The sequence below is a fragment of the Triticum aestivum genome, chromosome 5D, assembly GCF_018294505.1.
Source record: "Triticum aestivum cultivar Chinese Spring chromosome 5D, IWGSC CS RefSeq v2.1, whole genome shotgun sequence".
In the NCBI taxonomy this organism is placed as follows: domain Eukaryota; kingdom Viridiplantae; phylum Streptophyta; class Magnoliopsida; order Poales; family Poaceae; genus Triticum; species Triticum aestivum.
In genome coordinates this window covers 354,387,211-354,413,411 of record NC_057808.1, presented here as the reverse complement: position 1 = coordinate 354,413,411, position 26,201 = coordinate 354,387,211, and the positions used below count along the sequence as shown (strand labels likewise).

Below are 26,201 nucleotides of genomic sequence, written 5' to 3'. Positions count from 1 at the left end.
TTTGCTATTTGCCTCTCGTTTTCATCTCCCCCACTTCTAATTTTTTTCAAAAAACACAAAAACATTTTTCATTTGCCTTTTTGCTTGTTCGTTTGTTTGCTTGCTTGCAGTTGCGACCATGTCGGAATTTGATAAAGTTGTCATTGAAAGCGCTAGTGATGATAACACTAGTGAATCCCTCGAGGAAAAGCTTAAGTCCATTGATCGCAATCATGATCCTCTGGAAACTAGCAATCCCACAAATCTTAAAACTAAAATATACCACGTGGGAAATGGGAATATTATTGAGAAGAATATTATTCAAGATTTATTTAATTGCACGGAGTTATACCAACAATAAGAGGAAATTGCTATGTTGATGTTATTGCCATGCTAGTGGTTAAGTTAGAAAGACAATTCGTGCATATGCATCCATCCTACAAAAGATATTTTATGAACTTCCCAATATTCATGATCTTAGAATCGAAAAGATTGCTACTATCATTCTCATGTGTGAATTTGACTATATAATCCGAGAAGCAAGAGAATTTTTTGCTTATTATAGAGTAATTTTTTAGCATCCTCCAATAGAAAAAAATCTCCATGATAAAAATACTATACGTAGTTTGGAATCTGAAGATTATTTTGCTTATAGCGAAAACCGTAGGAGGAGAGTTCCTTATGCTGAAATTATTAAAACTTGGTACCACCACACTTGCAATAATCTGGAGTGGATCACTAAGGGAATTAATAAAGGATATAGTAATGATTGTTTTGAGAAAATGGCTAGGGAACCTATTGATGATGAAATACATTTTTTATATGACGGTGTCTATGGAGATGATTCGAAATTTGTAGTAATGAATGTTAAAATCACCAAGCAAAGTCATTTCAATAGGTTAAGTTCTCCTACTAGGAAAGAAGAACATGAGTGTAGGGACTCATTGAGAAAAGTTTTAGAAGATTTGATTAAAAAGGACTTGGGTATGAAAGATGACAACACTTGAAACGATGCATTACGCCTAGTTATGGGCGTAAAACAATAACGCTTGTTGGGAGGCAACCCAATAGTTATCTTTATTTTTTCTTGTTCCTTTTTCTGTTTTTTGTGTGCACGCAATTATGCTACTGTTATGGTTGTGTTTTTGTGTTTTAGTTAGTGTTTGTACCAAGTAAAGCTTTTGGGATGATTTGGTTGATAGTTCATTTGATTATGTGAAAAAATAGAAATTTTTGCGCGGAGTAGCAGAATTGTTTAAATTCCCTACAACTTGATAAAATTCTGAAATTTTTTAAACATTATTTATGTAAAATTTGCCCACATTTTCCTATTTTTCAGAATTTTTGGAGGTACAGAAGCAAAGTCATTCTTCAGGTTACTACAGACTGTTCTGTTTTCGATAGATTTTGTTTTCGTTGCATTGTTTGCTTGTTTTGATGAATCTATGGATTGTATCGGGGGGTACAAGCCATGGTGAAGTTAGAATATAGTAGGTATTATGCAATCATAAAATATGAATGGGTTCACAGCAGTACCTAAAGTTTGTGATTTGATTGTTATACTAACGGATCTGACGAAGATTTTTGTTGAGTTTTGTGTGCTGAAGTTTTCAAGTTTTAAGTGAGACCACGATGTGTGAAGGAATAGAGAGTGAGATGAGCCTAAGCTTGGGGATGACCAAGGCACCACTACAAAAAAGACACATCCGTGACATTTTGGCCCGAACAATTCGTTTTACTGTCATGGTTATGACGCTTCTATGACGATAATTGTGACAAAAACACGTATCATCATAGATGTGTTGGGCTCCTACTTCTATGAAAAAAAATCATGATAGAAAATGGGCTTTTCGTGCTGCGCGGGCCGGGGAGGCACCTGCATGACATTCTTTGGGCCGTCCATGACAGAAAAAATCATGGGGAAGCGAGGGCGAGGAAACTTTCGGGGAGTTCCCGGTTACGGTGGGTGGTCGGGGCCGAGCTATGCATGGAGGTTTGCGCGTTTCTCTCATATACGTACGCGCATGTGTACGAGGCATTGGGCTCTAACTGAACTCAAGCGAGGCATTCGCTTACTGAACCCGAGCGATTGCACTAAGTTACTGAACTTGAGCGATCAATCCCTGGCTGTTAACAGAACCCGAGCGATTCCTTCGCTGCTGACTGAACCCTTGGATAACCGTGGACATGGGGGCTATCGCGGCGTTGAAGTCAAAACCAGGATCAAGGCTAAGAAGGTGGCTGAAGATGCGTGAGAACGCTCACCCAAGAAGGCTCCGGCTCCTCTCCTCGACGAGCTGGCGAGCCCCCATGGCCCGGGCTTCCAGGCGGGTCACGACTTGGGTGGAGAAGTGGAGGTATCTGGCGTCATCATCATTGTGCGGGCGGGAAACGCTCTCTTCACAGATGGTGTCCAAGGCCCGGTTAGCCCTGACCCTGTGGTCCCACTACTAGGGAAAACCCTAGTAGTAGCGTGGGTTTTGAGGCTATCAGCAGTGCGGGCAGCCGTGCTACTAATAAGGCGCTACAGCTAAATGTTAGTAGTAGCGCGGTCTATACCCGCACTACTACTATTGACTATATCAGCAGCGCTTTTCCGGAACACGCTACTATTAGTTAGCTGTAGCGCCTTCCTAGCCTCGCGCTACTGCTATGTGTTTCATCATTTCCCCCCAGCTTCCTACCCAGTTTCAGTTTCAATAAACTGCATTTTCCAGATACTAGGTACTACTAGATATCAATTTCATAAAGCATTATAGATATTAGGTAGTACTACCTCCGTTCCAAATTACTTGTCGTGGTTTTAGTTCAAATTTGAACTAAAACCACGACGAGTAATTTGGAACGGAGGGAGTACTAGATAACAATTTCATATATAGTCAACATGCATCCTCAAGCAGTACAAGGTGATATCGACGACGATCATCATATGTAGTTCTAGATGATATCGACGACGATCATCATATATAGTTCTACATGATATCGACGACGATCATCATATGTAGTTCTAGATTATATAGCCACACACACATATGTAGTTATAGATGATATCGACGACGATCATCATCCTCAAGCCTGGGCGGTGGGTGTTCCTGATAGTAATTAGGATGGCCCGTCCAACACGAAGATTCTTGCCAACGAGGAATCTCTTCCACCCAACCGAGTTTAAGTGTGTGCGACCGTCTGTGTCCATGCAGTAAGTACATGTGGTGACAAAGCCCCTTGCGGTAAGGCATAGTCCAGCTGAGCCTTCTTCATCAGGCTCGATACCACAACTCACAGATAGGTTCTTTGGCAATTTCTGAATAAGAAAAACATATCAATTAATAAATAGCCTCGCACATACTCTTGCAAATATATTTCTATTAAGTATAGATTTCTACACTATCAAAAGACACAGTACTACACATTTGTACTAATTAAGCATTAATTCTACTAATAAGTATATATGGATTATCTACACTATTAATAGTTCCTTGGATTCTACACTAATAAGCATGTGATCAGACTCTACACTAAAGCATATCATCGACTAGATTCCACACAACATACCATTGGACTCTACACTAAGCATATCATCGTATTCACTAAGCATATCATCGGATAATTTGCATTTGTAAGTATAACAATAAAGCATATATATATATATATATATCATCAAATTACTACAGTCACTATAACATACCATTTCATGCCGATCGACCATGGTACTTGTCAGGTGGGTCACGAATGGCACCCTGACAAAGTCATCACGTGGCAGAATTATGTCCCATAGGTTGCACACCTCCTCCTCGCTCAGCCTCATTCTTTGAGCTACGATGGCTTCATGAAGTGGCTTCTCATCATCTTCATCGAGTGGGTCCTCATTATTTTCATCATCTTCATCATCTTCCACCAGGTTGATATAAATGACAGCCAACTTGGGTCTTTCTGCTCTGAAGGAGAAGCTGATCAACTCACCACCGGTAAGACGCATGCGGGCGAGGAAATGGGCCCATCCATCTCCTCCAATCTGCGACATATTGCGTCCTTTCTCGACCTCCATAGTGTACGACCCCCCAGGAGCCTCAAATGTCACAGTGTCTCCTGTCAGCTTGTTGAATTTCAACCTCACATTGCATGGGACGATCTGTGTAAAAAAAGCAAAATGACACAATGCAATAATGCCAACACTAAAAATAAAATAGTTGTTACATTTCATCTAAATTCTTACCGCCGCATGACGAAAACTCGGCTGGAAGTAGATGCCGAACAGCTTGCCAGTTGCAAGGCTGCTGGCGCACCTTGACTTGCACAGTCGACATGGTGGTGGTGGTGGTGGCGCCATTTTCCTAAAGCAATATGAGCAAAGGATTAACGATCCACTTCACAGGAAAGAAAAATAGTAGCATGTGATATTTTTGGTTCTTCCGCGAGAAGCAATTTGATGGACAATTATAATCCTAAGATCTAGTAACATATTAGATGACAAGGTACCACCTACCAAAGCATTTCGGTGGCACCTATTGCCGAAAAAACTTTTCACAAATATCTACCAAATCAGGGTACCACCTACCAAGACATTTCATCTAATTTGGCCCCTATTGCCTAAGATAATTGATTAAAAAAACAAGTGGCAAATTTAACTAAATTGGCACCTACATTTTGCCAAAAAAAGTTATTACAGAAAAACAAAAGCATCTAGCTATCCATTTACAGAAAAAATAACAATAAAATGGTGCAAACTAAATCAACTAAATCAACAAGCCTACTAAATCAACTAAATCAACTAGCCTACTAAATCAACTAGCATACTAAATCAACTAAATCAAAATGTTCTAAATCAACTAGCCTACTAAATAAACTAAATCATATCAACTAAATCAAAATGTTGCATATGAACTAGCCTACTAAATAAAAATGTAGTAGGAAGAAATTCGTAAGTCCTCGTTGCATCTAGGTAGAGCAGCCCTCGGGGGGTGCTGTCGAGGAGGGGGGATGGCATGGTGACCTCGGTCGGGGGTGCTAACGAGGGGAAGGCCGGTGACTTTCCTACGAGAGGGGGCGACGACAGCGGCCACCGAGGGGATCGAGGGCGGTCGGCCAAAGGCGCCCGGCCAGAGCTCGCGGCCAGCGACAGAGTGGGAGGTGAGAGGGTGGAGGAGCAGCGAAGGGGCGGCGAGAGGGGGGAGCAGCATTACCTGCGGCGGCGGAGGCGGAGGAGAAACCCTAACCGCAGCTGCCGGCGTCAGGCGGAAGGGGACGATTGAGAGATGAGCGTGCGGGGGGCCAGCCGGGCCGCGTATTTTGTTTTGCTTTAGCAGTAGCGCCGGTATAGGGAGCGCGCTACTGCTAAGCCCAATATCAACAGCGCTTTGTCCTAAAAAAACGCTACTGCTAAGTCTAAGCATGTAAAAACATCAAAAATATACATTGGTCATCATTGATCTTTTTGTGTAGAATCTAAATAGTCAACATGAATCCTCACCGTACCTGTATAGGTACAGGCGAGGATTCATATTGCAGCCACAAATCCTACAAATATAGTTCAATGAAGACCAAGTGCTCGAGATAGGTTGAGAAGTAACATATTTAAGGTGGTAAACGCCTTGTTCGCTTAGCAGTATGGGACTAAACTTAATTAGTTGCAGGGGGTGATACTTAGGAGCAGCGAGTTTTGAAGAAAAACGCTACTACTAAGTACTTTAGCAGTAGCGCGTCCAGAAGAAGGGCGCTACTACTATATCTAGCCTGGAGGCAACGCCGTGGCAATTATAGTAGTAGCGCTTGTTTCACCTAGAGCGCTACTGCTACTGGGCTATTAGTAGCGCGGTTTCCTGAAGCTCGCTACTGATAATTAGCAGTAGCGTTCGTTTTTGAACAACGATGCTGCTAAGATTCTGTGTATAAGGTTTTCCCTAGTAGTGTCCTCAAGCATCGAGGAACGCCCGCGCTGCATCATCCGACGGCGGTCTGCTTCATTTGTGGCCTTCTCCACAAGTGACATAACGCCCGAGACCTGCTGCTGGAGTGAAGACAGGTCAGCTCGGGCGGAGGCCAAGTCAGCTTGGGCGGAGGCCCGAGCCTCCTTGGCGGTCCTCTCGCGCTTCTCTGCCGCGGCAAGCTTCGCCCTGAGGGTGGCGGTCCTGCCCTCAAGCTCGACCTGCTGCCGTTCAAACCGGGTCTCCTGGAGTGCCAACTCTCGGCGGTGCTCGTCAGCAAGAGCCGCATGAATCTTCGCCGCCACCCTTTAGTCAATCTCTTGCCGGACTCTGGCTTCTCGAGCGGCGATGGCGTCCTCAGGCGCGGCCGCTTGGCGCTCCCTCACCTCCAGCCGCTCGAGCTCCAGGCCGTGCTCCAAGACCTCGAGCGCCATCGCGTCCTCGCGCTCCCGGATTTCCTTCTCATTAGAGGGGGGCACGTCCGGAGGCGCCGCCAGGGCGGCCCTACGCGCCCGGACCTGCCGCTCGAGGGCGGCGTTCGAAGCCTGGATCTCCCTCTCCCGCTCCTCGGCCGCCTCATGGCGGCGGTCAGCGGCGCCCGCCTACCAGAGCACGGGCGCAGGCCTCGCGAGAAGTTGCGAGAGACGCCGCGGCATCCGCATGGGCGTGCTCGTGCTGCAGATGGCCAAGGTTGACGGCGACCTTCAATTGATGCCACTCGCGTGCCAGGCAGAGGCCCTTCGCTTCGAGGCGAGCGTCGACGTTGACAAGCTCTCCCCCAAGCCGACCTACCGCGCTCATTGCCTCCTGGAAAAGATCATGGCGAACGGCGCTGCGCCCGCGCGCGAGTTCCAGCGCGCGGCCGGGCCCCTCCTCCGCACTAGGGGCTGCCGTGGAGGCGCGTGATGACTCGCTCGCCTTCGACAGGGGGCTGGACGCTCATGCTCCTTCAACCAATCCCCGAGCCTTGGCGGAGGCGCTACGCATCTCGGCCTCACCACTCGAGGATGACGCCGATGCTGGGGCGGCCCAACTACCAAGAAGCATCAACAGAGGAGCCCTTGGGACGCTCCCTGCACCCCAGAGGTAGTCGCGAAGGAAGGGTCATGGGATCACAGGCTCATGGCCCTCCAGCGGCGCCCTTCGAATTTGGCCATTGTGGGATCCCTTCCCGCCTTCATTTTGGGAAGAGGACCAAGGCCACTATATATATAGCCTAGCCACCACCATAGAGGGGGATCCGGATTGAGACGATCCACACCCTCACCAGCTCACACAGAAACACAAGAACACACCTCCTGAGGTTGTTCTTCCACTGTACTAGTTCATCCTCAGCCCACCTCGAGGCTAATCCACCACAAAGCAGGAGTATGGTATTACACCACAAGGTGGCCCGAACCTGGGTAAATTGCCTTGTCCCTTTCTTCCTCCGTTCATCGAGCTAGACCGTGAGATCGTCGAGTTGGCAGACTAGGGAGGTCGAGTTCTTCGCACACACCCCAGAGTTCGAATCTATCTTGGGTCTGCGGAGCCCCGAATCTGACACCGGCGACGCGCCCACCTCTTGCAGGCGGCTCCACCACGCGCGCGGAGCACATCCAACAGGCAGCAGCAGTCCATCCCGTAGCATCAAGCGCGTCGGGCGTTGGAGACCTCCCCAGTTGGCTCTTGGTTGGAGAAGCGGAGGCGCCGGCAACCGGAGCTACGATTCGGCTCGCACAGCCGCACGCCGCCACTGGCACCACCACCTGCTCTAAGGAGGTTGCTACCCATTGCTCGCTACATCCGGTTGTTTAATTTCTAAATTATTGGCTTCTGCTGCTCTCTCTATTAACTAGTCTAGTGCCAATTATAAGGTTAGCATATTCAATGTTGCCATTGATGCAACTATCACTGAGATGAATCACCAATTCAATGAAGTTACCACCGAGTTATTGGATTGTATGTCTTGTCTTAATCCAACAAACAACTTCTCAAAGTTTAATGCCAATAAACTTATTCGGATTGCTGGAATTTATGACGAGGACTTTATAGAAATTGACCGGTTGTTGCTAAGAGTAGACCTCCCAAGATTCCTTATGAACATTAGGAGAAGTGATGAATTTAATGGATGTCGGGATGTGTCCACACTTGCTCGCTTGATGGTTGAAACAACGAAACACACAACTTTCTAGTTGGTATCGCCTTATCGAGTTGACACTCATTCTTCCTGTGGCCACTTCATTGGTTGAGTGAATATTTTCAGCAATGAAGATCATCAAGACAGATTTGCGCAACAAGCTATCAGATGATTGGCTAAATGATTTAATGGTGTGCTACTGCGAGAAAGAGATATTCAGAAGCATCCATGATGACCAAATCATGATACAATTCCAGAAAATGAGGGATTGGAAAGGACATTCGCCTCATGAGTTTAATGTGATTTGTTAGAGGTATAGATGTCAGTGTTATTAGTTTTAATATTTAGTTGCGCATGACTTATTGTTGTATCACTAACGAGTGTGCTAATTTGGACAGATGGCTTGCGGTTGGTGATAATACCATTTGTAAGAAGGAGCATCTCATTGTATTTTCTTGTTGCTTCTCTAGTACTATGATGCCTTGTTGTGTGAATTGTATGGATCTTTCTGGTATGGTTAAACATGTTATTAGTATTCCTATGTGTTTCAGAAAAAAAATCCAGTAAATCCTACGTGTTTCCAATAGTATTATGGGAAAGTTTGAGCACATTTGGACAAATGGACTAGGAGATAATGGCCAATTAGCCAAGCATATTCAAAATTAAATATTTTTCAAAAATTCTGGAAAAATACAGTAAATACTATATGTTTCCAGTAGTATTCTAGGAAAGTGGGAGCATATTTGGCCAGATGGACTATGAGAAAATGGCTATTTAGTTGAGCATATTCAAAATTTTGTTCAAAATTAAATATTTTAAAAAAATTCAGAAAAATTCCACTAAATCCTACATGTTTCCAGTAGCACTCGGGGATAGTTTGAGCCCATTTGGGCAAATGGACTAGAGGTATTGGCTATTTAGCTATTCAGATTCAAAATTTTGTTCAAAAAAATAATATTTTTTAAAAAATCCAGAAAAAAAATCAAGTAAATACTACTCCCTCCGTCTTAAAATTCTTGTCTTAGATTTGTCTAAATACGCAAATCTAAAAGTTGGCGAGCGCTCTTTACCACCGTCCTATTTTCCTCCCAAAGCCGCCATCCATCTGTACTCCACGAGCGTATACATTACTCGAAAGACCAGTCGTTTCACTCCCATATGGAGTATACAACAGAGAAGAAAGCGGCCGCTAAAAAGACAGCGAAAAAGCGAGAGCTCGACCGAGAAAACATCAGGACGCGACGGTTTTTTTAACCCCAAAAGTCCAGCGGTCAAAAAGGGGCAAGGCGGCCAGGGCACGCGTTGCCAGGAACCCCCAGCCGTTTCCAAGCTGGGCACGCCGTGCCGCACACGGCCACAGAGCCGTATCGCGCGCCAGTCCAGTTCGTTTTTGGCCCCGTCGCCGCGGCGCGGCCTCGACCACCGTTCTCTCCTCGCCCCGTCCGTCCACCGGAAAGCTCCCCCTCGCTCGCCCGCGCCCGCACATGCCAAGCCTTGGACGCACTCGCCTCAGCGCACCGCACCCTACGCTACTACTCCTTCCCCAGGGATTCAGATCCGAAACCGGCGGGCCCCGCCCACACTCACGCCCAAAGCGCTCCCCGGTCGGGTCCGGCCCGGTTTGATCCCAGCCGGGTAGTACGGCCCCAGCCCTCCGCGCGCAGGACCAATCAAACACCGGGAGTACAGACCCTGTCTTCTCTCCCTCCGCCCCGCGAAACACCCGGGTCGCGATCCCGCGGGATCCGTCAACGACCCACTGACCCCGGGCGCCACCAAGGGAGGGCGCCCCACATGGCAGTGTGCCCGCCCCACCGGGCCGGGCCGTGGGGCAGCAGGAGTTCGGAGGAGGATCCGCGGGTCGGAGGAGGTCGGCGCCCGCCCGCCCGCCCGAGCTGGTCACCTCCCCCCGGTAGTTATAAGAGACCCCTCAGCCCGCCTCCCCTCCCCTCCTCTCCTCTCTTCTCTCCGCTCCACCCACTCCCCCCTCTGCTCCCTCTCCCTCTCTGCTCCCCCCTCCCCTCCGATCTGCGTTCGCGGCCCCAGGGGCTCCCACACCGGCGACCGAGGAAGAAGAAGATCCGTCCGAAATTGAGGAACGGGACAGCGGCGGGGAGCGGCGGCGGCGAGCAATGGACGGCCACGGGGCCGGCGGCTCCGGCATAGGAGGCGCGGGCAAGCTCACGCGAACGCCCTCCTCGCTGCTGCGCTCCTCGACTGTGCGCAACTGCTCCTCCTTCCAGGCGGTCCTGGTCGAGGACCCCGAGCCCGACGACAAGAAGTCGCAGGCGCCGGCGCAGGGCAAGGCGCTGCACCCGCACGGCCTCCGCCCCGGCGGCCCGCCCCACCCGGCCCTCATCCTCGCGCTCCCCCTCGCCCTGCTCCTCCTCCTGCTCCTCCTCCGCGACGACCGCCACCTCCTCCTCCTCGCGGCCGCCGCCACCGCCGCGCTCGCCGCGGCGGCCGCGGCCGCGCGCCTCCTCCGCGGCCGCCTGCGGATGCGCCGCTCCCCGCAGTCCGGCTCCGTGCAGTGGTTCATCGGCGACGAGGACGACAGGCCGCACCACGCCCGCGACACCAAGAGCAGGACCGCCGCGCACGGCCGCGTGGTGCGGGAGGGCGTCGAGTTCTACAGCAATGGGGACTGCTACGAGGGGGAGTTCCACAAGGGCCGCTGCAACGGCAGCGGCGTCTACAACTTCTTCGGCAAGGGCAAGTACGAGGGGGACTGGGTGGACGGCAAGTACGACGGCTACGGCATCGAGAGCTGGGCGCGCGGCAGCCGCTACCGCGGCCAGTACCGCCAGGGCCTCCGCCACGGCCACGGGGTCTACCGCTTCTACAGCGGCGACTGCTACGCCGGCGAGTGGGCCGGCGGCCAGAGCCACGGCATCGGCGCGCAGACCTGCTCCGACGGGAGCTCCTATGTAGGGGAGTTCAAGTGCGGCGTCAAGCACGGCCTCGGCAGCTACCATTTCCGGTGAGCCTCTTGCCAGCGAAATTCCATGCTTTGATTTGGTCACACTGTTGTTTCCATATCCCAGCAACTGTTCGATTGCTTCATTAATAACTCCAACAACAACCTTACTGGTAATATATATCTTCACAGCAGTAATAATTCAAGCCTTACATCTTCATTCATTCACAGTAGTAATAATTTGAGCAACATCGGTGAGAAATTCATCCATTGGTTGCTAATGTCTAACGTTGTGTTGCAATTTGTTTCAGAAATGGCGATCGCTATGCCGGGGAGTACTTTGGGGACAAGATCCATGGCTTCGGTGTCTACCGCTTTGCCAATGGCCATTGCTACGAAGGCTCCTGGCATGAAGGCAAGAAGCAGGGGTTCGGAATGTACACTTTTCGGAACGGCGACAAGCGATCGGGGGAGTGGGACTTTGGGACTCTCAAGAGCCCCCTGCCCCCAACAGATCCTTCCGTCGAGCGTGCCGTGCAGGTACAAATCGATTTGGTTGGACATATTGCTCCCCAGGAGCCCTGCCTCTGCAATTCCTTGTGGAATTCTAATGGTTTCATTGTATGATGATGATCAGGCTGCACAACGGGCCGCGGAGAACGCCTTCCACCTGCCGAGAGTCGACGAGCAGGTGCACAAGGTGGTCATGGCCGCGAACAGGGCAGCCACGGCGGCCCGGGTGGCGGCGATCAAGGCAGTCCAGAACAGGATGGACGGCAAATTCTGCGATACCTATGTGTGAAGCGTGTGTGTTCAAGAAAACATGCCCCTTTCCTCTAACTGTACATTAGGGTAGTGAAGAAGGCCAATAACACTAATCGGTGAGAGTTTCAGACGACGGCGAGTCGACGACCGGGGCGGCACAACCGCGTGCTCCGAGTCAGTGAGAGAGATCAGATCAGCAACAAGGCGGGAGCCTCCGAGGAGCGGAGCTGACAAGTTTTGCATTTCAAAAACAGCTCAGATCCTGCGACGATCGCGATCGCGATCATCGGCGGTCCCTTCCTTCCCCCCTCTCCCTTCCAGCAAGCTGTAAATTGTACATAGATCCAAGTTGTATCAATGGAAGAGTGAGCCTTTCCAGTTCAATTGCCCTTCTTGGTTCTTTCTTACCACTTGCTGCATATCCTAAGCAAGTTCTCTGTGTGCATTGCACTTGCACATACCACGAATGTGCTTGCCCTTGCACCTGCAGCATTTTCATGGCACCAATCTAAATCTTGACTGCCGGGGCCGGACACCATGTGCGGTGATTCCCCATTTTGCAACGGTAGGACATGGAGATGCACATGGGGGTTGGGATTGTGAATTTCTTCCGGTCCTTCACCAACTTTGTTTAGCTGTGATGTTGGCCCCTATCATCATAGTAGTAGTATTGCATTTCTAGTAGTACCCTTTGCTGCCTATCCACTCCCTGAATCTGAGCCCCACCGTGTTGATTCAAAACCAGCAGCAGCGGTTCATAGCCTTGGGTCCCCATGCTTGCTGCCCCAGATTTTCCCACCAGAAACATGAATGCGGGGGAGGAAGAAATCATGGAGGAAATGTTAGGCTGAGGCAATTTGCATTGCTGTGTGCTGGGGGAAGTGCTGTTGCTGTATGCTATTATCCATTTTGTGGATCAGGACAATCATATCACCAACCAATGATTCCACTGCATTATATATGTTGCATATGCTTATATTCCATAATGTCAGAATTCCCCATTATTCTGAATGTTTCATGGTCGCTCTTATCTTCGTTCCACGTTAACGTCCCTTGGGAACATGTTGCTGTTGAAATCGTTTGACCCGCAAATCTGTCGATGGATCGCAGAGACATCGGGCGCATAAGCACGGGCGATCCGTATGTGGTGCGCCCTAGAAACATGTCGCGGTCTAATTGTAGCTGATAGCGGCCTCAAGTAAGTATAGTACAGACCAAACAGGGCTGATCTCGGAGCTTGTGATACTTGATAGTAGGCCCCTACACTGCTCGAGACAAAACCTGCTTAGGCTGGTCACAATGCGCAGGAACTTAGGAGTAACATCATACACTTCAATGCAAGTTTGCTTATGTGGCACACATTTAATGAAGAGAGATCTGCTTGTGGTAACTAGCTAAGTTACCGGAACATCACACACTCCAAGAAACAATGAGTCTATGACATAATAAATACATCCTTGCATGACACTACATACATATTCCTACCCACTATGAAGGTAGTAACATAGTTTAGGGAAGTGTGTAGGTTACTAGCTTAGGCTGGTCATAGTGGGGAGTAACTTAGTATGTTACTAGTCTCAATTCAAAAATCTCACCAACCAAGGTAGATGGTGAGTGGTGGAATACTTTTTGTAGTTTGCAAAAGCACCCAATTAATGCTCTTGTTTTCCTAAAAAAGTATGTTTACCAATGCATTAATTGCAATGCATGCATGCATAAATTACATGCATTGGTCAATTTTCTCTTAATACTTGCATGCAATGATTTAATGCACCTTAAAATCTGAACATGTGATGGGAAACAACCAAATTGAGCCTTATAAAATGGAAAAACTAAAATTTTGAGATAAGCCCTATAAACCGGAAATGAGGGAGTATCATAGATTAGTATAATAGGTGGTCTCATTTATTGTCATGCATGACACATAGTAGCATCACATTTATTATGTTACGGTATCTACCTATGTTACTATAACCATCTCTCTCTTCTTTAATTGTCTGCCACATAAGTATGGTTGCGAGTCCCAAGTGCATGATACTATTTATGTTACCCCCACTACGGCCAGCCTTATGTTCCTGCCCATCGTGACCAGCCTTAGGTAGGAGCATGAATTAACTTAATCCTCCAATCCAATGTGCTTGATAGACCCAACGCTGGATTGCTCATCTCAAGGCGACCTGCCTTCCACTGTTTCTGCTTGCTGCTCACTGGCTGCCATGCCTTCCTCCACTGTGCGATGCAGTGTGTTGCATGCATGGCAAAAGCTCCTGTTCGTTCCACAGTGTACAATCAAAAACATGGGCGGGAAGGGGAGGAACCAACGGCGGCCGGTTTTCTGACCCCGGCAGCTTCTCCTGTTTCTGTTTCTGTTTCTGTTTGAATGAAAAGCAGCAGGACCCAACTTGCGCTTTCCATGCCAACGTCTTTTCTCCTTTTGTGCAGAAGATGCAACAGGTTCTAGACATGATTATTGGCCTCGCACAACGGCTAATTACAAACCCGCATGAGCCTAACATATCATTAATTATATGTAATAATCTGCTCGCTTATTCTATGCTCGGGGCTTCAATCATACTAGTGACATGCCTAAACTAAGAGGAGCATCTGTTCATGATATGATTGTTGTGTTTTGTTTGATGCTCCAAACCATTTCCCCTGTGACTTGTTGGCCTGTTGTGGGACATGGAAAAATTCCCCTGATTTCTGTTATACGTAAACCTTTTCTTTTCTAAAAAAGAAGCACTATTATCTCATTTCTGAATTGTTGATCCAAACAAACGGGGCCTTGATCAAGCGTGAGGGAAGTCAACTCGCGCCTGTTGATCCCATGATGCTCTCGCTTGCGTGCGAAGCAGGTCACTCATATGCATGGCCCGCAACGGCATGGACCCATTCTTCCCTTTTACTATTTTCTTGCTCCTTAAATCAATTCACCGGCTAATAATATGAATAAACATCTCGCCATGGTTTTGGTTCAAAGAATGCGTCGCTGCCAACAGACATTGCTTTCGGTAGCCATCATGTGACCAGGCACCCGATCCATCCATCCATTGTTTTGTTAACGCGAATGATTTACTAGTATAGTTCCATGACGACGCACCCGTCATGGGCTACTATGATACTGCAATGCCGACCATTTTACAAGTTAGAAAAAGAAGAAGGGGAGGAAGAGGGCGCCGCGGTGTGAGCTCCGCTCCGCTCCGACAAATAGTAAACAGGGGTAGCCGGCCGTGGAAAGGATCGCCCGCCTTGTAGCCTCCGCTTGTCGCCTGCCTGCGTTCAAAGCGCACGCAAACGCAACCACTTCACAGGAAAAACATACGCACACAAACTTTTTTTGGCCATCTAGTAGTCAGTACTAGTAGTATTTTTCTTTTGTCCGTTGAAGAAGAAAGGCTCCCGGCAAACAAGAGGCAACGTGCGGCTTTCATATCCTTGCGCATCACACACACGCCTCATGCAGTCAGGCTCATGGAGCAGGTGATCGACGGTCCAGACGGAATCGCCACATTGGTGGTGCATCTTCTTCTTCCTTTTATACTTACTTTCCATTTGAAGTTATTAGAAAAACATTTTTCCTTTTTCGTCGAAGCGTGTGGACAAGACTCAAGAGGAGGAAGAAGAAGATGATGGATTCGGTCTGCCCGCCTGATCGTGGCCCGTTTGAACTTTGAAAAACGGATGAGCATCGCGTGCCTGCTCCTGTCAAAGGCGGTGACGCCGCAGGTTGGACCTGCGTACGCATTCACCGATCGTGCGTTTTCTTGGTGGTGCATTGGTTCAGCCAGCGTGCTAGCAGAGCAGAGCAGAGCAGCGCACCGCACCGCACCGTGGGGAGGGTGTCGTCGGGCAGGTGGGTGGTGGTGGCGGTGTTGGTGGGTGGCGGATCGCGGAGCCAGGTAACACGGGGCTCGCCTTGGCGGGCGGGTTGAAAATGGCAGGCAGTGAAGCGACCCGACCCGCGGCATGTCACGTCCGAGCTCCTTGGGCGGCCTTTTGACTGTTGACGGTTGACACCAAGGGGAGGGGAGGGGCCGGGATTCGAGCGATTCTGTTGGTTGTTTGACGCACACAAGAGTTTGCTGATGCCAGAGGCTTTTCGTTTCGTTTCATATTTCATGCGTCCCAAGTCCAACCACGGGAGCAGTAAATGTGCGTGCAGGAGTACGTCGTTGGCAGTTGGAGCGTACGTCAGGTCACGGTTATCTAGTACATAACGGACGTGTTTCATAGTACTCCTCCTACTGGCATTTGTGTTACCGCTAATACGTAGTACTACTTCAGTTGTCACGCAGTGAAGTAATACTACTACTACTACCAGGTTTGCTTGCTTGCTTGCAACGGTAATTTAGTACGCACTTTGTACTAGCATCCGATGTCCTTGGGTTTGGTAAGTAATTAGCATCCGATGGAGCAACTAAAAGAATACAAAAAGTTGTACTGGCACCGTGGGAGTAGATACTAGCACAGTGCCGTACTAAGCACCTGCTAGCAACCATAAACAAGCACCCCCACCGTACTACTGCTAATTCATTCGTACCCTTTGGCCTAATGGCCTTGGCGTAGAGATTCGACACCAATCATGCCAGCAGGATGGCCGGTCACTGCATCTGCATTGCATCTCGCTCGATGCAGAGACCGCTCGGGAACCACACTTGTGTCATGTGCGAAAAATCAGACGTTGGAAACTCGCCCGTACGCTTCTTCTTTTGTATACACACAAGCACTCCACTCTCCAGGTCGGCAACGGCAAACCAAGAGCGCGCAGGCAGACGCACCAATCGCTCATCACAGGAGCGGTTTGCTTGCAAAAAGAAAAGAAATCATCATAGTTGCAACCAGACAGGGCTCGCGTGACAGCCATATGCAACCATGCTAGTAGGCCACGACAGCCGCTCTAAACTAGAATTTCGATATTGTCCGCTAGCGCTAGCACTGTAACAAATATCGACGGGACAGTGCCGTTGACGAGCGCCGGGCCATTTGTTTATGTCTTAATAATATAGTACATCTCTCACCGGTGTATGGAGTATGTGTGCGCGCGCGATTATTCGTGCCGCAACATGCTGACGGCGCGAAGCGAAGGCGAGGGATAATGTATTTTTGGGCCCGTCGCATCAGTCGCTGTCGCCTGTCGCGGGAGAGAGAGAAGCAAGCGGCAATCAGCATGGCATGGCGCCACATGCCGCCGTGCCATGGCGGCGTGAGGTGTGAACCCGGGCAACGGATTGGCATCGGGAGAAAATTGGTCGCGCGTTTGGTGTGCCACGTCCCGCCTCGTGTGACCGACCGGCGCGACTGAGTGGTGCGGCCCGTTCTTATCGTCGTTTGATTCGATTCGTTTCCCAGCCAGCCGTCTCCGGTCTGGTCTGGTGTGTGGCGCTGGGTAACTGCGATGGTAACAGCAGGCAAAGAGTTTTCATGGCGCACACAAGAAGCAACAACCCAACCCATGGGTGGTCGATCTATCTTCACCGGAGAAGAACATGTGGCCGTGGAGGCGGCCCCTCCTTGGTTGGCGATGCAGCGCCGTGCACGGAATGGCTCGTTCGCGGCTACGGGTTTCGCGAATCGCACGGATGGCACCGTGTGCGGGCGACGTTTTTCTCTGGACATGTCGTGCGTGGAATGTAACAATCTGATTATGACACCAGGGGAACCGGTGTCGCGGAAGTAAAAGGAAGCGGCTTGACACATTTATTTGGCTCGCGATGATAGGGCTTTCAAATGTCAATGATAGAGCTGAAGCTTTGGTAGATCAATAATATTAGTAGGAGGTAGAATTTTACAAGTGCTACAAATCAAGCACTCTGCTGCGATCACTTCGATTGATGGAGTGGTGACACGACAGGTGAAAAGGCCCGAGCTAATAGCAGCCGAGCCGCAGGTTTGCTCGGCAAAAGTTCTAGTACTCGTGCGACCGTCAGCTGCCCCGAGCAATCACCATCGCCTTACACAGACAAAATAGCAAGGACGCAAGAGATGAAGTGTCACAGACAGGACATACAGATAACCGCCGTCGCCAGAAAAGTGTTACATGCATCGCACCGGAATGCGGATCAGATCAGGCAGGCCTTTATTCAAACAATCAATCAACAGCTACACGAAACCGCCCCCCCAATCACTTCTTCCTGAGCTTGGCCTTCATCCGGTCCACCGCGGCCCTCAGCGTGTCGTCGTCCTTGCAGAAGGTGAACCTCACCAGGTTCTTCCCGTCCTCGGGGTTCAGGTAGAACACGCTCGGCGGGATGGCCACCACGCCCACCTCGCGGATCAAGTACTCGCAGAACTCGATGTCGTTGTCGAACCCGAACGGGGTGTGGTCGACCATCACGAAGTAGGTTCCGCTTGACGGGTAGACGATGAAGCCCGCGGCCTTGAGCCCGTCGACCAGCAGCGCTTTCTTTGCGCCGTAGTCCCGCTTCAGCTCCTCGAAGTAGCTGTCTGGTGCTCTCAGAGCTGCCGCCGCTGCTGATTGCATCGGCGTGGAGGTGGCGAATGTGAGGAAGGAGTGTGCCTGCCTCACGCCCCATGTCAGGTGCGGCGGCGCTATCGCCCAGCCGATCTTCCATCCGGTCAAGGAGAACGTCTTCCCCAGAGAGTTCATGGTGACGGTCCTCTCATACATGCCAGGAATAGAGGCCATTGATATATGATCCGCCTCAAATGCCAGCTTGTCATAGACCTCATCAGCAAAGAGCAACACGTCATTTTCCTTGCAGAGATCAGCAATGAATTCAAGTTCCTCCCTTGTAAACATTTTCCCAGTAGGGTTGTGAGGTGTATTGATCATTATTGCTCTGGTGTTCTTCGAGACTGCAGCCTTGAGCTCTTCAAGAGGGACTGCAAAGTCCGGAGGGCGGAGTGTAATGGCTTTGACATTCGCACCAGCCATGGACAGTGTAGCCTCATAAGAATCATAGAATGGAGCAAACAAGATCACTTCATCCCCAGGGTTGATCAGACCCAATATCGTTGCAGCTATTGCTTCTGTGCACCCTGATGTAACAGTAACTTCCTTATCAGGATCGATCTGCAACCCACTGTCCTTGAGAAATCTTTCAGCAACAGCTGAGTTCAGTTCAGGCACACCATATCCTCTTGCATACTGATTCTTTCCAGCTTTGATAGCCTCGATAGCAGCCTCTTTGACAAAGTCAGGGCCATCAAAATTGGGAAAGCCCTGACCAAGGTTTATTGCTCCATGCTTCACCGCGAGCATGCTCATCTGCGTAAAAATTGTTGTTTTAAACTTCTCCAATCGCTTCGCCACCTGCAATACATAAGAGATTAAATCACAAGCTCAACTTTATATACTATGACAAGAAATACAGTTCTAACTCGTTTAAGAATGGATACAAACACAAGAAAATCCTATATTACTCAAAATAAAACTAGAATACATCAAAGCAAAATTTATGTTTAATCCTATCATCATAGAAGTTACAGAAGAATCCCTGGACATCTGGTTCATGCCAGTTGAACTTTAGCAATATTTTACCAAGCATGAAAGGTACACATAATATGTTTGTAAATTGGACAGATTTTACAGTTTTGACCGTTGATTCGACATTACAAGCGGTCATGCCTTGGCAAAATCCAAGGCTCTAAGGAACAGTTTGGCTGACATGTTTCTGTCCAACCTGTCTTCTGTCATCTATTTTGGAGTACCCTGACTCCGCACGCATACATAATAAAAAGAGATATCAAAATGATCAAATTGCTCCAAACTCTGCAAAATAAAATAAAATCGAGCAACCAGCAGGAGCTCTGCCTTTTCATATAGAAGAAGAGAATTGACCAGTTAATAAGGAAAACTGGCCACAAACCGTCAAAATCTGCAATTGGGTGTAAAAAATGTTCCTTGATTTCTCTAACCAACATGCTATCCCTGGTGTCATGCTATGGCTGGCAATACCATGAAACAAAAAACACCTAGATACAGGGCATGCTGGGTTATGGCCATGATGAAGAAGGACGATCACAAAAGTGACACCATTGTTTTTGTCATGCACTCATGCCGATTTTTAGCCCTAGATTATACAATACTCCTGCCATTCCATAATGCAGTGCATACAGATTTTTTGAAAAGTCAAACTTTGCAAACTTTGATCTAGTTCATAGAGAAAACTATTTATATCTACAATACCAAATATATAAAATATGGATCTACATCTTATGATGAATCTAATGATATATGTTTGGAATTCTATATGTAAATATTTTTCTCAACGAACTTGGCCAAAGTTTGTGAGGTTTTTGACTTTAAAAAAAATCTATATGCACTACATTATGGAACGGAGGGAGTATTGTAATTGCCCTTTCGTGCTGCACGAATTTGACCGGAACTCAACAGTTCTATCTTCCAATATGGCTTTCACACAAATGTGTATTTTCAATTTCCTCGTGGGAAAAGTGTGTATTTCACTTCACTTTCGTAGGCACGAATTTGATAGGAGCTAGACAGGTATGGTCAGAACAAGCATGGAAGTAGTAGTTGATGAGTAATAATGGGACTGACCAGTAAGATGGGAGTTTGTGATATTTAGGATGGTCTGCCACTTTCATATAAGTTAATAAAATCCAACAAGAAACGTCCAACAATCTACATGTTTGTTAAGATTTTGTTCCTTTCTCCTAAATTTGTTTTGTTCTCTTTCTGATGTATATAATTCCCGGAAGAAACCCCAAGTGGCTATGTTCTGCATCATAAGTTGTAAAAATTCAGATTGTGCTAGCAAAACCAACTTCCTATCTGCCTAAAACTCATTACAGCAGTTCTTTTGACTAATGGCATGGGAAACTGCAACCACGCCAAAATAGAAGTCCTCTTTCCCCCCTACACGGCTCACTATTGTTGGGCTATCTGGAGCATTTTATGCCATGGCCGATTTATGCAAGGACAAAATGGACGTAGTTAAAAAATGAAAAGAAAGTAATAGTGTAGTCTGAAGGGTGGTACATACACATATAAATTTTCTTTTTACAATATGATAATGTACAACCTGTTCTTTACATGGGTCATTGGCTCATAGCTGTGGAAAACTGGAAAACAGTAGCAGCCTAACATATGGACCATTATGGTACATGGCAGAATGCAGAGTATAAACATGAATGGAGCGAACATAAGCAGTACTAGAATTCTATGAATAAGGCGCATAGTTTCCATCTGCATTATTTATATATACAGGTATTGACTAATTGATAGATAATATGGGCCTGACCAGAAAGATGTGAATTCGAAATATTTTGGGATGCTTTATGCTGCCACTTCTCTTCTTGAATATTGCATGACAGAAGGGATTCCATTACAAGTTCATAACATTCAGTGAAAAACATGGCTAATAGAGCTGACAGTTATATTAAAATATCAATCCTTTTCTCTCAAACAGTTAATTTTTATCCCCCTTCTGACGTTCTTAAATTCTGGAAGAAAACTCCAGCGGCTACTTACTGCACTGTAAAAGCTGCGAACGTTCTTGCACTAGCTCGCTATTACGCTTCTTAGCAACATGCTACACAAATAACTAGACTAACTTCCTATCTGCCTAATGGCTAATAGAGCTGACAGTTATATTAAAATATCAATCCTTTTCTCTCAAACAGTTAATTTTTATCCCCCTTCTGACGTTCTTAAATTCTGGAAGAAAACTCCAGCGGCTACTTACTGCACTGTAAAAGCTGCGAACGTTCTTGCACTAGCTCGCTATTACGCTTCTTAGCAACATGCTACACAAATAACTAGACTAACTTCCTATCTGCCTAATGGCGCGAGAAACTGCAAGTCTACAACCGCACAAATATAAAGAAGCTAAAAATTGCACCCAATACTGTCTGCGGCAGTTAGGTTTTCCCTTTTCTAGTTAAATGGATTCAACAAATGTTTCTCATCTGAGCATACCATTGACAGTAGCAAACGCAACCTGAAGTTGTAACTAGCCTAAAAAATTACTTTGCTTTTGTAGCAATGCAGCTTGCCTGTGACAAAATACGTCCTACTATATTGGAGCTACTCCTAAACTCGGTTCACATGGTTATGCACAGCAGAAGCTGCTAAACCGAAGCAAAAGGCCAGCTGAAAACCTAATATCAGAATCATCTGATCTCCAGTGCACTGTGCAGCAACAGTAGTTCGATAGACAGGAAAATTGGCGATACACTTCAGAGGTATGCTAATTTTGACACCTACCGAGGCGGCAGGAAGAAAAAGGGAGAGCGACGGGCACGGACCTGTACGGGCCGCTGCTCCGTGGGCTTGGCGGCGCCGTTGTCGGCGGGGGCGGCCGTGGAGAGGGCTGCGGAGGCGGAGGCGGGGGCGGATGCCATCGGGGAGATCTTCTTCCGGAGGGAGGCGAAGATGGAGCGACGGAGCGAGGAGGAGGCGGCGGAGGGGAGGTTTAATGGCATGAGCCCATGGGCATGGGGACGGACGGCCGTGGAGGTGGAGGTGGAGGTGGAGGTGGAGATGGGGGCGGCCAGATTCATGAGGCCGCCGAGCCGGCCGGTCGAGTGAGCAGGACAGGAGCCGTGCGTGCGTGCGTCGCGCCGCCACCCGTTGTGCGGCGCCTTTTGGCGAGACGAGACTGCCAGGTGGGGTTCCGTGCGGGTTAGGGTGAATGACGGGCGGGCCCGGGTGCGCCGCTGGCCCGCCCGTCATTGTGGGGAACTGCTTTCGGCTTGGTCGTCCACTCGTTTGGGACCGGAGATGCCGCCGTATGTGATTCGAGGTCCGGGCCCTCGTCGGCGAGTGAGCTCCGTGGCGCCAGCGTTGTCGCGTGCCATTGAATCTGGACGGGTTTTTGCTAACCGTCCGTAGTGGTGGGCCAGCAACCAGGCACTCGACAATGCGGCCTGTTGGGCTGTTCCATGCTCCTTTACCAGCCCAACAAAGCACCGAACAGAGGCAGAAATCACATATTTGATCTCAGGCCGAAATCAAATCACGAACTGACCTGCTTTCGAAAAAAATTCACGCTGGTGACCCTTTCGTGTGGCGCCCGACAGCCGGACGCTGCATTGCACTATGCAGCGCCGTTGGCTCAGGTGTCGCATGCCCGGCCAGCCCGGGGCTAGGGACGGCCCCACAGCCAGCCGTGCAGCGCCCAACGCATAGGCGCCACACTATTAATGTGCAGCGCCTAGCCCGTAGGCGTCACACTTGTAATGTGTAGCGCCCGTTTCTTAGGCGTTGCATAGTCTGTGTGTCACTTAGGCTGGCCCCACCCTCTCTCCCCTCCCACCCCCACCCCACCCAAACCCTCAGCCTTGCGGCCCTCCTCTCCCCCCTCTCCCCCCCTCTCAAATCCTTCTCAAATCTTGCAAATCTGGAGTATTTGACCGTGGATATCGAAGCCAACCCCTCCCTTAAGGTAATCTCCTCCGATCCCCTCGTTTTCATCCATAGAAATTGTCACATTTGATCAAATCTTGCTAGTTTGTGGAAACCCTAATTTTGGCTTGGATTTGGAAATTTGTGTTGAATCATATTATGTTTCTTTGCTAATTTGGTAGGGTTAGGCTTCATACTATGCTAGGGTTAGGGTTATGTGTGTTTTTATGTTGGGGTTAGGGTTAGGGTTATGCTATTGTTGGGGTTGTGGTTATTGTTAAGTGGGGGTTAGGGTTATTGTTTCATATCTATGTTAGGGCTTATGTATTTTGTGCAAATATTTGGTTAAGTACTTACTTGATATATGTGTTTTATTATTATTGTAGGGATGGGAAGAACATGTGTTTATGTTCATCATGTGGATAAAGAGGCCTTTTTGAAAGGCAATGATGAGCCGGATCCGGATGAGCTTGACATGGTGTTTGAGAGTAGTCCTAGCTATACGGAGCTCTTGGAACAAGTGAGGAAGGATTTGAATTGGATGGACCCAAGTGACGTTGTTGAGTTCGAGGGGAGGCATAATGTTGGTTTTGGAATGCACATCCGTTGGAAGACAATGCGTGTGAACTCCGAGCAACGTTGGGTTGCATACAAGGAGACGATCGCCGAATCTCTAGACAAGGCTCTTGAGTTATTTGCCTCCAAGAAAGTTGAGTCTACTTTGAATTTGGACTTGAACCGGAACCCCTCCCCGTTGGTTGCTAGTACTCCCCCACCATGAACCAAGATCAAATGAGTGAACCTCATTTCACGCAACAAGATTGGCCAACATTGAGTCCGATTCCAAACAACCAAAATGAAGCTTTTGAAGAGGAGAATGATGAGTACGAGGAGGATGACAACGAAGTTGATCTCCATGACAACAACGTGGGTGATCTCGAGCAACATCATGTGCAAGAGACAATGGACCAATCCATCCCTTTTTCTCGTGCATATGCATCGGAGTCCGATGACGATGGCCCCGATGAAGAAGTTGATGAGGAGGGGTTCACGCCCAAGGAGGCCCAAGCATTTAAGAAGGTATTCGGGCGGGATCACAAGACACCATTGTTCAAGGATCTTAGTCTCGCGGATGAAGCCGTTGTAGATGGTGGCAAATGTATATCTCTTGGAGCTAGGCCAAGTTCTCACCGTGATTTGGAAGACGGCAAGAACGGGATATATCCCGGTTGTGAGTTTCAATCCTTCTTGGAATTGAAGATGTGGCTCGACAACTACTCGGTTACGCATTATCGTCCACATAAAGTGGCCAACTCGGACGTTAATGTGTGTTACACGGTTAAATGTGAAGTGCCAAGATGTCCATGGATTGTGCGTGCATGGCCATGGAAAGGAGGTCCCACTTGGCGCATAGTGAGTTGTACATCAAGTCACATGTGCCGACACAAGAATGCGGATGGCGAGCTTGTGCACCAACAACACAGACAACTCACGTCCGAGTTCATTGCTTACAGGTTATCCAACCAAATATCCACACTTCCAATAATGAGCATCAAGAGTGTCATTGACCTTGTGAAAGCCATCTTTCATTACAAGGTGAAGTACGGCAAGGCATGGAAGGCGAAGCAAGCCGCATTCAAGATGTTGTATGGAAATTGGAAGGAAGCATACAACCGACTCCCTAGGTTGTTGTTAGCTATGGCCGCCACAAACCCAGGCATGGTTCACGTGGTTGAGCCTCATCGGCACCAAACATTGATTCACAACGGGAGGACCATCCGAGTATTTGGCTGTGCATTTTGGGCTTTTGAGCAATGCGTGAGGGCTTTTGAGCATTGTCGGCCCGTCATCGCCATTGATGGCACGTTCTTGACCGGACAATACAAGGGCACTTTATTGGTTGCAATAGCAAGTGATGCCAATAACCGGGTGTTGCCTTTGGCTTTCGCTTTGGTTGAGGTGGAGAACAATGATAACCGGGAGTGGTTCTTGCGTCAATTGAGAACAAGGGTATTACCGGCTGAAAGGGAAATTTGTGTCATATCGGATCGCCATCCAGGAATTCTAAATGCGGTGGTGGTTGACATTCCCAGACATACAAAGTTGCACCATCGATGGTGCATGAGGCACTTTTGTGCAAACTTCTATAGGGCATGTGGTATCAAGGAGTTGGCCGATGATCTTCAAGATTGTTGTCTCGCTTTCTCCAACAAGCGGTTTGCCACATTGTTCAATGCATTGCTCAGACACAAGAAACTTGACCCCAGTGGTCTTGAATTTCTCAATAGGAACATTGTCGAAAGGAATATGTGGGCACGTGCTTTCGATGAAGATTGCCGGAGGTATGGTCAAATGACAAGCAATATGGTAGAATGCTTCAATAAGGTGCTCAAGGGTGTACGTGCATTATGTTGGGGAACATAGTAATTTCAAAAATTTCCTACGCACACGCAAGATCATGGTGATGCATAGCAACGAGAGGGAAGAGTGTGTCCACATACCCTTGTAGACCGAAAGCGGAAGCGTTAGCACAACGCGGTTGATGTAGTCGTACGTCTTCACGATCCGACCGATCCAAGTACCGAACACACGGCACCTCCGAGTTCAGCACACGTTCAACTCGATGACGTCCCGCGAGCTCCGATCCAGCAAAGCTTCGCCGGAGAGTTTCGTCGGCACGACGGCGTGATGACGGTGATGATGATGCTACCGACGCAGGGCTTCGCCTAAGCACCGCTACGATATGATCGAGGTGGATTATGGTGGAGGGGGGCACCGCACACGGCTGGGAGAGATAAACAGATCAACTTGTGTGTCCTAGGGTGCCCCCTGCCCCCGTATATAAAGGAGCAAGGGGGAGGCCGGTGAGGGAGTCCTAGACTAAGGGGTCCTCGGGCGTCCGGCCTGTTATTCATTGGGCCGGACTGATGGGATGTGAAGATACGAAGGCCGAAGACTATACCCGTGTCCGGATTGGACTTTCCTTGGCGTGGAAGGCAAGCTAGGCGACCAACTGTGAAGATTCCTTCTTATGTAACCGACCCCATGTAACCCTAGATCTCTCCGGTGTCTATATAAACCGGAGAGCGTAGCCCGGATAGGGTACAGACATTACCATATTCACATAGGCTAGACTTCTAGGGTTTAGCCATTACGATCTCGTGGTAGATC

At 48.5% G+C, this 26,201-nt stretch overlaps 2 protein-coding genes across 2 annotated transcripts; one reads left to right on the top strand and one right to left on the bottom strand.

Moving 5' to 3' along the window:
* The first annotated feature begins 9,967 nt into the window (after positions 1-9,967).
* LOC123121717 (junctophilin-4) lies at positions 9,968-12,085 on the top strand. Its single transcript, XM_044541738.1, has 3 exons — positions 9,968-10,999; positions 11,248-11,476; positions 11,574-12,085. Exons 1-3 carry the CDS (start codon positions 10,152-10,154, stop codon positions 11,736-11,738), a joined length of 1,242 nt encoding a protein of 413 aa, XP_044397673.1. The 5' UTR covers positions 9,968-10,151; the 3' UTR covers positions 11,739-12,085.
* A 5,599-nt stretch (positions 12,086-17,684) lies between these two features.
* Positions 17,685-22,258, bottom strand: LOC123121716 (probable N-succinyldiaminopimelate aminotransferase DapC). The gene is made up of 2 exons (XM_044541737.1): positions 21,932-22,258; positions 17,685-18,974 (listed from the first exon to the last, which is right to left on the bottom strand). The coding sequence occupies exons 1-2, from the start codon at positions 22,184-22,186 to the stop codon at positions 17,823-17,825; spliced, it is 1,407 nt and encodes a 468-aa protein (XP_044397672.1). The 5' UTR covers positions 22,187-22,258; the 3' UTR covers positions 17,685-17,822.
* Positions 22,259-26,201: the final 3,943 nt, after the last annotated feature.